The sequence below is a fragment of the Gracilinanus agilis genome, chromosome 2 (assembly GCF_016433145.1).
Source record: "Gracilinanus agilis isolate LMUSP501 chromosome 2, AgileGrace, whole genome shotgun sequence".
Classification (NCBI taxonomy): Eukaryota; Metazoa; Chordata; class Mammalia; order Didelphimorphia; family Didelphidae; genus Gracilinanus; species Gracilinanus agilis.
Window position 1 is genome coordinate 274,859,360 of NC_058131.1, and position 14,277 is coordinate 274,873,636.

Below are 14,277 nucleotides of genomic sequence, written 5' to 3' on the forward strand. Positions count from 1 at the left end.
AGGAGATTTAAAAATGTTTAAACTGAATTTTCACGACAGTGTGGTGAGCATTTAAGAATATCACTTATTCACATATATGTGATAGTTACCCTTTTTGTGTACAGTTAATATCACTGAAGCTATTCTATTTCATGGAAGTTATGAAATACAACAAATTTTCAGGAAACATGTTAGCTATTGCTCCCTCATTCATTCTCCTCCATAATGGAGAAACTGCCAGAATGTTGTCACATCATTCTTTATATCACCAACTTTAAACAAGGAAAACTATGAATGATAGATAAATAGACATGAATATGACAGAGAAATAGCATGTCAATGGCATGGCAAGATGGGGTGCTAGGATTCATTCATATCCATTAAGAGATCTTTTAGAGAAGGTCTTGTCCACTCAGAAATGTAAACAGCATCATGTCTACTCACTTAAGAGTAATGGTGTGATTTTTTCCATTTCCTCAATTTCTTCATGAGTCTCCCAGGGAAAAGATAGGCTAGTTAAGGAATTTCACCAGCCTGGTAATTTCTTTATGATCATTGGATTAACACATAAGACAGAGTGGTTAGAGATAAGACCATGTTTTATAACCCAAATAGTTTATGAAACCCACAGAGAGCTGTAGGCATTAAACTTGTTCTCTAAGAAGTTTTTGTTTTAAATGATAATGACTGTGCATGAATTCCAGAGGGTGATAGCAGACAAGTGGCACTTTAAAAGATCATAAAAGGAGCAACTATAGATAGGTAAAAAGCAGAGGGAGAAATGGCCAAAAGAAAGCCTGTAAAAAGATGTCAGCGAAACGTTTACCATTGCTATTATGTGGGCTAGTTGGTGAAATATACTATTCTTCATCTACTCTTAGTCAACAACTCTTCATCTCATCAATTCCCAAAGGAGTCCCAAACAAATAAGCAAGGGGCCAGCCAATCAAAACAAACATGGCATTTGTTTCTTCTCCTTTTTCTGAGTTTTTCTCTAGGGGGAAGAGCTATATGGAAAAGAGTAATATCACTTTTCTAAATAAAAAAGGAACATGAGTTTTCATCTAACCATGAGAGGAATAGCAAATGAAAGACAAATGAGATGTCATTAAAACAGAAAAGTCTAATGGATCTTTCTCCCTCTAAAGTTAAAAAGGGAATGAAAAGGTCTTAGCAGGAGGTAGATTTTGACCTAGAATAGAAGTGGTCTAAAGGTAGGCTCACTAAGGTAGAGCCATGCCAGGAGAAGGAAGCTACAGAAAGATAAGTTCAGTCCAGATTGATTTTGTAGAATGTCTTCTTTCATTTGTGGCAATATCACCTCTTTGCTAAATAGGATCCAGGTTTCTTCCCTCTCTCCAGGAGTCCAAAACTAACTACTGTCTCTGAGGAGGTATTGGAAGCAACCTAAAAGATATTTTTTAGTCTCCTCGTTTTAATCTCAAACAAGCCAATTATATTTAGAATGTTTAGAATGGACGAAACTTTGAGAGACCGCTTAACTCAATACTCTTCAAATTCGCCAAACAACTTCCTTCTTATGAACCCCCCATTAACTCTTCATATTCCCTCATAACCTTTTCACTCCCTCTCCCCACACCCACCATAACAAAACCTTCAAGTTTGGGTAAATTTATTTCTTTCTAAAAGAGTAACAGTAACATATGCCTGTTTCTTTCACCTTAAAAATGAACATGAATGTTCTATTCTATCCATAAATCTAAAACCGGGACAGTTGGATAGAGGGAAAGAAAATGATGAGGGGGAGGACAAGGTGTTTATAGGGAGCTAAAAGTGTCTAGGAAGAAAGGAAGGGCCATATTGTTAGTTCGCTTATGGAATCATACCCAGCTAGACAATTTCCATCTTTACAATTGTACTGACATTTTCGTACTAACATGTGGCTCCAGCAATGCTAAATCTGGTTCTTCTTCGACCTTTAGGCTATACATAGCTTAAACTATTACAGTTGTCTACCTTTCGCTTAAAAGTGGTCTGAGATAAGAAAATTACAAATTCTATTAGGTCCCTTGGCCTTGGTTCTCCTTTCTTAGCTAATAAATTGTTAAAAATATCAGTCCTCTTTAGTTGATTCCTACCCAAACCACCTTGGCAATAGCTTTCACTGGCTAACCATTTGAGACTCACTCTAGGAGGAAAGACTTCCATTAAAGTGAACCAAAACAACATTTTTGTTAATAATGAATGTCCCCTCCATGACCACACAGGACTACTCCTTTCAGAGGCCACATGTAGCTATTTAATGAATTCTCATGAAATTGAGTTTACTTTCAAAGTGGACAGAAAAACTAGACTCAAAAGCTAGGTATTTGAAGTTTGGGGTAGTTTCATCAATTTCAAAGATGACAAATTGTATAAGGCCATGCCTATAAACTTTAGTCAGCTCTGTTTTTCATAGCTCCAAGATGGGATAATGAACTGAGGGGGGAGAGAGAATAAACTTACCCTGTTATCACCTTCTGGTGCAAGTGGGTCTGTCATCCAGGATCCAAACCTTGATCCAGAGGTTTTTATGGTCACTGGGTCACTGATTCCTGTTAATTTGCCACAAGCTGCAAAATAGTATAATGCAGAGGAACAACAAGGTGAAGTAGCTACTAGGAGTAAATGGCTTTCCTCAGAATCAATTTAAAAATTGGGATGTTCCCATAAAGGCATGCACTGTCAAGGGTGAGAGGAGGTAAACAGAACATTTCTTTCAGAAGCAAGAGAGGGAAGCTCTGCTTTCATTCCCGGCCATTTGTTTGTGAATGGCTGCTGAACATTTGTTTGAGCCCTTTTTTTTTTTTAGCGCAATGTCCCTTATCATAGTGGTCCAGAGAAACCATACCCTACCCAAACCAGAAGTGCTATATTACCAGCAGAATAGAAATTAAACCAGATGCTGTTTTGAGGCAGTCAGTTTGTTCAGAAAAGAGATAGCTGCATATCAAGCTTCTGGAACCCTATTGCATCCATGCCAAACTGCTTTACACAGAAGTGAGAAGGTTGAGATGCCCATTTCAATACCATTCAGCCTTTAAACTATAGATAAATAAGTAAATTTTCCTCACCAAAGAACAATGACACACACACACACACACACACACACACACACACAATGGACTAGCTGTTTCACTAAATTAGGGCATATTACTCTTTAAATATCCTTATTGATTAAAATCACCTAGTGAGAAGAGGCTGTGGATGCATGCACATGCCTGCAATGCTATTCCTGGCACTGAGTGGGGGTGGGGAGGGGAAAAAAGTACTGTCTGGAACATAAGACCAGAGTCTGGAGACCTGCTGTGTCTATTCCAGGCGGTGCTGTGGGACCTCAGAGTGCTCATTCAAACTCTTCTTTGCCCCACTTAACCTCCAACAGGGAGGGTGAGATAACCTTCCTGGGATCATGAAACCCAACTACTAGGGATGAAATGGGAAAAATGTGCCATTGGTGTCCAAAAGTGTCCATGGAACTATTTACTGGATTCTCATTAAATTAAATTTGCTCTCAAATCAGACACAATAATTAAACCCAAATGACGAGAATATGGAAATTGGAAGGGGAAAATTTCTTCAGTTTCAAAGACCATAATTTGTACAATATTATACCTACAATCCTTAGCCAGCTCTGCTTTCATAATCCCAAGATAGGATGAGGAAGTGAGGTGGAGAAAAAGAATAAACTTACCTTGTCCATGGCACCATGGACAAAGGCAGCTGGGGCTGCCAGCATAGATTAAAAACCAGCCATTAATTCAGTTCCACATTTGTAAAAACTAACCAACAGTAACAACAATAATAATAACTCCTCTTAATTTATGGAGCCAAAAATGTTCATTAGAACATAGAATGTTAAAATGTATAAATGTCAGGATATTGAGTTTAGAATTGGAAAGAGACCACTTAGAGACTCCTTTGTCTGATCCATAATTTTAAAGATAGCGAATTGAAGACTCAGAGGAGGGAAATGATTTTCCTGAGATCACACAGCAGATTAGTTGCAAACTAAGGCTAGTAGTTAGGATCTTGACCATGGAGGTCAAAGCCTCTATGTATTTAAAACTCTGAAAACTAGAGAGATTAAACAGTTAGCCAAAGGTCATATGGGTAAATCACATAGAAGCATTTGAACCCAACCCCTCTATTTCTAAAGGCTGGACTCTTCTTCTCACTGAATCAGAGGAGACTGGAAACCATATGAAAAACCAAAAACTTGCTATAGTATTCACCTGGAGGAAACCCATCCTTGCTTTTTTCATTTTGTTTTGTTTTTAATCAGGCTATTTTTCTATCATTAGCCTTACATCTAAATCTGAATTACAAACAGTCGAAGTCAGTATTGTATCTTTACCAAGAGCTCTCATTAGTGTGTGTTCATAATAGTGTGTAAAGTTCATAAAAGATCAAGATTCTGTAGGAGAATTGCATATTACACCTCACCTTCCTGCCTTTCAGTCTGTAGAATCCCTTTAAGGCCCCTCCCACCTGCCAAGTTCCATCCAATAACAAATGAGAAGGGCAAAAAATTCTCCATTTCTCACATTGCTCAGAACCAGATTTCTGCTATAGTTTTACCTTCCACCCCCATTAGAAAGAGAAGGGAAAGTCTCTGTTAAATAACCTCTTATGAAACCTGACAAGGGCTTGATAAACTAAGACTGGCTACAACTACTTCTGCATTTCAAGTTAACAGAGTTGTCCAACATAAGGGGCATCTAGAAAGAAGTGAAATCAGAGCACAATCAGAGCCAACCTTTTAACCCAAATGTATATCAAATTATCTTTATTTTTTCAAGTAAGAAAAATGTCATCTCTCTAAGCTGTTGTCTTATGGTTACAAAGTCAAGAAATAAATATAATTACCATATGATTTGGTGTAGTAGAAAGAATACTATATTGGTCTCAGAAGACCTGGCTTCAAATGCTAGCACTGCTTACTCTCTGGGTGATCTGAGATAAGGTACTCAGTCTCCCTGGACTTGAGCTTCTTCATTTGTAAAATAGCCTCAAACCTCCATCTCCATTTGTCTTTCTGTCTCTCTGTCTCTGTCTCTCTGCTTCTCTCTGTCTCTGTCTCTTTGCCTCTCTTCTTCTCTCTGTCTCTGTCTCTCTGTTTCTGTCTCTGTCACACACACACACACACACACACACACACACACACACACACACACACACANTCTGTCTCTGACACACACACACACACACACACACACACACACACACACACACACACAAACACTACAGCTGTTAAGAAGTGTTCAGAGATATACTTCCTAATGCTATGTTGGGAACTGTCCTTGGTACCTGATTTACTGACTGTTCAGCAATATACATATGATATATTATATATATATATACATATATATATGTGTGTGTGTGTGTGTGTGTGTGTGTGTGTGTATACGTGTGTGTATGTATGCACACATATTTTCCCCTTCCAGCTAGAAATTCTATGATGTCTGATTCAGTCACATATTTCTATTCATGCCCAATTTTCATTTTGTAAAATAAATATATCCTTTAAAAAACTGATCTTCCCAATTACTCCAGTGTGGCTTTTATCAGCAACAGGAATCACTGCTTAAGGATTGTTAAGAACAGTTATGAAAATCTGTTTAACCCAAGTTGGATGTTCAGTCGTTGATCTCTTCAATAGCTCTAGACAAGATGTGAGAGACCCAGCTGAGGAAGGAAATTATGATCTCATTTAGTTCTAAGGCTCATGTCTGTCCATTACAATAAATGACACCAATTTATAATTTCTTCCACATTTTCAGCACAAACTATCTGTAAAAGGAGGCAAGTATAAGTAGAGAGATGAATAAGGAAAGATTATCTAAATAAATACAATGATACTTCGAATTGGGGGTATAACTAATAATGGACTGGAAACCTCAGGAAAAGATTTGATTTCAGGATCAACTCAGATAAGTTCTTTCTCCAATGAGCCTTTTAGGATGACAGAGCTATACTGGATATTTTAAGAGAGAAGGAGGACAGATATTTTAGAAATCACAGGAGTCAAACATTACATTCTGTTTATGTGAGTCATTTCCTCTCATTCCTATTAACCTTGGGAAGATCCCAAGGCCACATGGGCAAGCCAGCATCTGCTGAGTGAAAACAAACAGAAAAAGGGAATTCGTGGCAACTGTAAGAATATGGGGACCCAAATTCTTCTTATAAATGGATTTAATTTCACTCACAGAATCAAATGATATAAACTTTGCCTGAGGATGGGCTGCTCAGGGAGAAGTCAGCATCAACCTAAAAATACTTAAACTCTTATTTCTCTTTCAAAGAAACTTTCCTTTATTGGCTAGATATATGTTCTCCCTATGTGTTGCCAGAAAATAAATCTAATCATGAACCCCAAAAGGACTCACTGATTTGATATCCTTAGAAAAAAATTTACTTCTTTACTACATTCTCACTCTGAGGATAATACTTTTTCCCATTAAACACAACTGCTTGAACTTCCCGCCATCTCAATTTTCTTAATCCCTAGAGTAAAGAGCTGATCAGTGAAAAATCTCCCTGTTTCTTTCTGTCTCTCTGCCTCTCTTTTTCTCCCTCTTATCTTTCTGTCTGTTTCTGTCTCTCTGTCTCTGTCTCTCTTTTTCTCTTTCTCTCTGTCTGTCTGTCTGTGTCTGACTGTCTGTCTGTCTGTCTGTCTCTCTCTCTCTCTCTCACACACACACACCATCTACAATTAGTGAGAAACATTCAGAGATATGCACCCCAATTCTGTTTGGGAAACTGTCCTTGGTGTATGGTCACTTGACTGCATGCTGAGTGGTCAGATCACTGCTGTTGTTTCTCTTTTCCACCCTTCCCCACAGTGAAAAGAAAAAAAAAATGGAGATTAGTCAAATGACCTCCAGAATAACCATTTTCCTATCTCCATACTTTTATTCATGCTATTTTATCTACCTAAAATGCCTTCTTACTTTTCCTCTGTCAATTGAAAACCTACCTATTCTTTAGATGTTGCTCAAATAAGACTTCTTAAACAATGTCTTGTTGGTCCTTTTAGCCAGAAGTCATCTCTTCAATTACATTCTTATAGCATTAGGACTTATGGCAGTAATCACATCAGATATGTGGATATCAAATGCATGTTTTTCGAGTTGTCATATAATAAAAATGTTAAGATCCTTGAGGGCACGACTATATTTTACATTTATCTTCATATTTTTCTACCTCACCTAGCATAAGGAATTGAACATAATGGCTGCTCAATAAATATTTGCTGAGTAATGGAAATATCTTCCACTATAAAGGAAATGGTTATTATAGTTTAAACGAAAGTCAGCATATTAGCAATATAGAATTTCAATGTTTTCACAATTCTTTTTCCTCCTTTTATGTTCCAGGTACTATGTCAAAGTGTGTGTGTATGATTGTGTGTGGGTGAGTATGTGTATATGTGTGTGAGCACTAACACCATAGCAATGCATCAGTAGAAAGGAATATGGAGGAAGAGACAGAGACAATCTGAGAAAGGAAGAGATAAGACTCTAATCTCAGATATTTTGAAAGGTCCAGTGTCAGCTGAAAGGGTACTTCTAATAATCATTACATTTTATCCTTTGTTACTTCCCTTACCTGTCCAATTCCAAGCCTACTCTAACAGTTGAGGAGGAGGTAACCTAAACCAACAGAAGTGAAGTTAACAAAATCCTGGCTGCCAGATGTTGGGAATCTTTATAAAGGGCTTTACTCAAGCATGAATGGCCCCAGATAGAGAAGAATTGAATATATACTGAGGAGATCATTTTGGGACTTTGAAAAAATTCTCCCTTTAAGCACATTGGGCTTTAGATTTCACCCATTGGGCTTCATAGTTGTCTTCCAAACTCATAGCTCAAAATTTTTTTTCTTGGGAGTGTTCACACAAAGTCACAAATATGTTGATGTAAGACGAGTTTGTCAAAGGCTTTTCTCTCATTCAAGAGAGATTGTGATAGCAGAAAAACATTTGTAAGAGGGGAATGTAGCTGAAGGAAGATAGCTGAGGAAGAAGGTAGACACTAAGTAAAGGATGAAAAATTCAAAGAAAAATTCTGCACTCCCTAATTTTGCCCAGGGATCATTGTGCTCCATTATTCTTTATATTGAACACTTCCTTGGGCCACTTTTATTTTCCAGGAAACCAATGATTCATAAGTAAATAAAGCTAAATCTCTCATGTTCAGTTTCACCATCCTATCTACACTGTTGGCTATTGGCATAAGGTTTCCAGTGTTGAGCTGGGTTTTAAAAAGCACATTATTTCTATCCAATCTGTTTCAGCCAAAGTTTCCTAAAATTATCAGCATTAAAAAAGAAATCCCACAACAGAGAAGCAAAGGCAAACTTGGTGTATTTGGCTCAGAAAATGTTTCTCTTTTGTCTTGTCTAGTTCAGACAAAAGAGATTTGAGTTATCATTTATCAGATAATATATTTAGAGCTGGAAGAGGCCATAGAGGTATAATCCAATTTCCTTGTTTTAGACAGAGGGGAGCTAAACTCCAGAAATGTTGAAGTGAATTACCTAAGGGTCACTTTTGTAGTAAATTATAGAAGCAGGATTCAAATCCAGGCCCCATGACTCAAAATCTAAAACTATTCCTAGCATATTTTGTTTTCTCCCACTACACTGAGCATAGAAGAAATAGTGTCTTCATTCAACTGTCTATCACAGAGCATAGGCTGGATAACCTTTTGTCAGAAGTGCTATGGGGAAAATTCTTATACAAAGTGAGAAGCTAAGCTAGATGACTTTTAAGGCTCTTGTCTTTTCTAAGATTCTAAAATTCTAGAATAAAGTGTAATATCAAAGATACTATAATTTTTATATAATCAATTACTTTAAGAGCTGTTCACAATAGGGATAATGCAAATCAAGGAGGAACAGAAATACACTGAAGTCAGTGTCTTCATATAATGGTTCCTCAAGGAACATTGGGAGCTGATTTTAAATCACAATCCAATGTACTTTTGAAAAGGAATCCAAGATGGAATAGAATTGTTTAAATACAAAAGGCTAGCAAGAACATGATTGTGGTCTAAATCAATGGGCTAGACACAGAGACCTAAAGACCTAGAGATATACTTCATTTCCCCAAAGGAGGTCTGATGGTAAATAAGTTCAACCCACCTAGGACATAGGACTATCTTACTTGACCCCAGGGCTTCAGGAATAGTTAACAATTATCTGGACTTTCCATTCCATCTTCTGTCCTGTTGAGTTTGAGGGATATGGGCATATAGGAGAGTTAAAGAGGAGGTTATTTTAAATTCATAGACTTAATCATCTTGAAGCTCCCTTCTAGTTCCAAATCTTACAATCTTTGAATGTTCAAGACCTAAGATGATCATCGTAGGATTTAGAACTAAAGAGTCCTTAGAGATGATTTAGTCAAATCCCTCCTTTCATTTTATAGGTGAAAAAACTGAAATCCAGAGAGGATGAGTTACTTCCTCAAGTTCTCACAATTAGTAAGCAGCAGACTAGGATTCCAACCTATATATTCTGATTCCAAATCCTGTCCTCTGGCTATAAATAGATATTAACTTCTTACTATACACAACTACTACTAATAACCATAGCAAAATAGGAACAAATGGAAAGCACTATATGACTTGCTAGGATTCTGATAATGTCAACTGGGATATTCTATACTTAGGATTCTAAAACCAGACTACATCATGATCTTCTCCTCATCCTTTGTGGATGGCCAGTCAGACCAAAACCAACTGGAATAGAATTCCTCAGAGACATTTTATTGTTATTGCTATTGAATAGCCCAGATGGAGCTGCAGGATAGAAGCTCCTTCCAGTTTAGTTGGAGGGCAATGCAGTATTTTTTAAAAGTTCTGGAGCATTCCAGCTCTTTGACTTACTGCCTGGGTGATCTGAGGCAAGACTTCTCTAGACCTTAGTCAAATAAGGTAATATATGTACAATTGGCAAGCATTAAAATTCTCTATAAATGTTAGGAAGGAAGGAAGTGAAAAATGAAGGAAGTAAGCATTTAGTAAGCACCAGTTGAATGCCAGGCACCATACTAAGTGCTTTACAAATATCTCATTTATTCCTAGCACCAACCCTGAGATGTAGTTGCCATTATTATCCTCATTTTACAGTTGAAGAAACTGAGGCAGAGAGACTTGCCCAAAGTCACACAGTTAGTAGGTATATAAGTCCAGATATTATTACTGGTATGGTGGTTGTTTTCTTGTGATGTTATTATGTCTTGTTATGTTGTTGTGAAATGAATGTACTAAACTCAATACTCTTTGAGGTCCTTCCCAGATCTAAACCTTTGTTGCAAATGAAATGTCAAGTCCAACAACCTACTTGCCCAGGCCCAACTCAATACCCAATGATAAACTAGTTTTTTTGTAATCCTTATTCATCTTCCTACTTAGAGACCTAATGAAGTAGTTTCAGATGTCCTCTTCCCCATGGCAGTGAATACTGGAGGTTATATTAAGGCAAAGTACACTTTGCTGCTGTTATATGCTTAGGAAAAAAGATGCCACTTTCATCATCTTGAAAGATTGATTAATCAAAAGGCCTAAAAGCAGCTTCCAAGTTAGCAAGTATTTTGTCACCAAGAAATTCCCTGAATTTAGACCTGAAATGGTTGGTAAAAACATCTGATTGCTGGTATAAAGAGATCCTCTTGCTAATCTATTTAATGAGACCTGAAACTTAGCAATTCCTGCATTGTGAATTTTTTCTTCTATTGGAATCTACCTTTCACCATTTCAAAGACCTTAGAGATCACCTCTGTTCTGATTTTAACCTTCCAGTTGGCAAAAAAAAACAACAAAAAAACACTGGCCAATTGATTAAAGACTTGCTGATACATGTGACCTCTCTTTTTGGCTTTTGAGAGTGTACTCTGTCTATGGGGAGATATTGCAGCTAAATTGTCAGTCTCAGAGGTATGGAGTCCTTGGGCAAGCATATTTTCCCTTTCTGTTCAACATGCTTAAGAAGTTAGAGTAATAATAGGAGAAAGAAAAGAAAATGGATTCTTTTCAGAAAATAAATCCAAGAGATATTAATCTTGACCTCTTGTTTCCAATGCTATTGCAAATGACAATTTCAAATTTGAGTCTTTGCCTTCAGCTCATTAGATGAAGCCTAAAATCCCTGGATAGAGGGTCATTTTTAAAAATGGAAACAGAAAAACAAATTCAGCCAGCTACTATTGATTTTTTCATATATGTGTATATAGCAGGGTCAAGAAGTGTCAGCAATATCGACCTTAAAAGAAGTCCAAGAAAAAAAGAAATCCAAAAGAGACCTAGTTAAGAATAAGTTGGTTCACTGCAGTGAATCTTTGTCTTGATTGTGTTACACCAGGGAAGGGAACAGCAATGCTCCTAGACTAAAAAAATCTATGGTCAGACTTCACCTCAGCTAATTCTGGAGGCACTTGAATGAGTCCAGAGTGGTAAGGTGGTGGCAGCAAATAGCTTCGCAAATAACCTATTCACTAAGTACAAGCTATAATGCTGGGCCACTTATAACACTTATTTCCTTTGTCATGCACCCTGGTGCACTTCACAGTAAGAAATCTTTGCCAGAAAGATGTTTCACACTTACTTGCAAAGTTAAAATGAGTATCCCATATTATTAATTTGGAATTTCCTTGAAATTCGGGTTCTGAGTCCAGTGAACCATAAAAATGGGATGCAAAGGGAAGAGAAAACAAGAGAAATTCTCTCAGGCCCAGAAAATGGGTGACCAGTGGATGTGCCACTGTTCAAATTTCCCTTATAAATGTTATATGACATTGAAGCCTGGGATCCTATTGCTGGATCTGACTAGCTGTGTGACTTTAAATGAATTATTTTGTATCTTTTAGCCCCAGGTTTCCCCTTTTTCAAAGAGAGGTAATAACATCCACATGACTTTCTACTGTTCTCATCTGAGAATCAAGGGATCATTATTATATTATCACAAAACATCAGATAAGTAAAAACATTTACTTCCTTCTTCCATCACTTCAAAGACCATCATTTTAAGGCTGTATGCCAATTTAGCCATTCAAAGGATGTCAGGATCCTATATTTAGAGCTGGAAGGGACCTCGAAAATCATTTAGTTCCACATATTCCTTTTAAAGATGAGTAAATTGAGATCCAGAGAAGTCAAGCAATTTGCCCATAGTAGCAGACTTGGGATCTGGAACTAGGCTCCCATCCTCCAAATGTATTGCTCTTTCTACTGCTTCATGTATGTTTCATCAGATTTTCCAGAACAGCATAGGTCACATGTTTGTACTATCTGTAGTTTTAAGTACTATTTTAAAATTCATATGAAGTTCTAAGAGATTTCACTGTGGGATTATTAAATGTAGATATTTATGTATACTGCTATAGCCTGAAGGGTTAAACACCATAGGTTCATCCTCTCTTTTTTCCCCCTAAACCAATCCTTTCAGCAATCCATGGTTAAGCACGTGGGAGTCCCAAGATCTTAAAGCACAAAATATATTCACATGAATGTCTAAAAATAGGTCCCAGCACAGATGGAACAGGCATGCATCATCCTGAGAGGGACATTTTCCCAAGTTGGAAAAGTCCTTACATTTTCACCATCTGCAACTTTTATTCTGTCATTCTCTATTTGCGTTGGTCATTGTGTTTCTAGGGCATTTGAGGGGTTTATGTTCCCCAAATTTGCCTTCTTCACAGCTAAAATGGCAAAAAGTAGAAAACCACCACTTGTGAAAGAAAAAAAACTAAATTCTTATTTCTCAAAGGCTATGAAAGAGACAGAACTATAAGCCTAAAGATGATTTTTATGAAGATTAACTTGAAGGAGGTTAATAAAGTAGTTTCCACAAAGGGGCATGAAGTCACAGTAGTAATTTCTTTCTCCAGTAGAAAGCCTGAAGACTATACCCTTGGGTACGACCCAGAATTCCTTATTTCAAATATGACTACAGAATTATAAGAACTATAGGTTGATCTTTGAGGTCACTTTTGTTTTACTGATGGGGAAAGTTTAATCCCTTTGTTTTACTGATGAGGAAAGTATACTGTCCAGAGAATCACTTGTCCAAAAGCTACTCAGTTATTTAATAATAAATTTGGCAATAGAATCCAAGTCTTCTGACTTCTAGACCAGGACTTTCTTTTTCACTATGCCAAAGACATTTGTTATAGCTCTTTTATAATATTAATGCATTGATTTTTTTCAAAGATAAGATGATCAGTATATTATAAAAACTAGAATTAATTTTAAAGGAAAAACCTGCAGATTTTATAGCCTGTTCAATACTAGAGAACTGGAAATATTGTGGTTTTTCTATCAAAAGTATCTTCTGTCTTTAGCATGTGGGGCTTTTAAAAATGGGTAAATAAAAGGGATATGGAAACAAGTGCCTGCTCATGAGACAATATTTTCTTCATCTCTACTTTCTTCATTGTTGAGTGCAAGTGTTCAGAAATATTCCAAAATGAAATGTTTCCTCTGGGTATATTTAGCCACTAGTGGTGTATTGGAGTAGGAATAGGCTAACTGATTGCATTAAAAGATAAGGAAGCTAATTAAAATCCTAAAGGAAGCTTCCTTTCAAAGGGGACCCCTAAAATATAGGGAATAAAAATGAACAAGCAACTTATCATGATGAGTTCACAAGTAGGACACATCTAATCTTTACTAAGACTAAGACTTCACTAAGAAATTCATTGGAATTTTATATGTGCTACTTAAAGGTGATTTCAGCAGTTAGCTTGCCAAGATGGTATTAAAGCACTCAACTGGAAAGTCAATAATGCAAGTGGGTGTTCAATGAGAATAAAGAATGAAATCCAGTCCGCTAATTTTGGGGAGACTTCTTGGAAGTAGTAGAAAAGATCTTTTTTTCTTTCATATTTCTGTCATCCTCATCTAAATTTTCTTAGATGGTCCATCACCTCCTGTAAGAGATAGAAACTTCCTATTTTCCTAAAATAAAACTGAATGTTCCCTGCTATTCTTCATAACCAAATGATGATTAATTCATTCTCTTTGAGAAAGATGACTAAAATTGGTTCTCAAATTGGGAAAACTAGAGTCAGTAAGTGGTGTACCTCCCTTCTTTTGTGTTAACATTATATCTTATAGGCCCATCTTCTATATACAAAGCTGTTCAAATAACATGCAGCATTATGCCCTTATTCTTCTTTCTAGAAGATGTATAACTAACTAGAGACTGCACTAATGTCTGTGCACTAGGCTTGGCATAATATTTGGAAACTGAAAGTCAATGAGTGGTTACCATATTTCACTCTCTGGGGAA

At 36.8% G+C, this 14,277-nt stretch overlaps 1 protein-coding gene across 4 annotated transcripts in view; it reads right to left on the bottom strand.

Moving 5' to 3' along the window:
- OLFM1 (olfactomedin 1) overlaps window positions 1–14,277 on the bottom strand; it is a 43,251-nt gene that overhangs the window by 12,922 nt on the left and 16,052 nt on the right. For all 4 annotated transcript variants that reach the window (XM_044661279.1, XM_044661278.1, XM_044661277.1 and 1 more), the window contains one exon: window positions 2,446–2,552. In XM_044661279.1, the coding sequence (XP_044517214.1) occupies window positions 2,446–2,552 (107 nt within the window). The remainder of the gene's footprint in view (window positions 1–2,445; window positions 2,553–14,277) is intronic.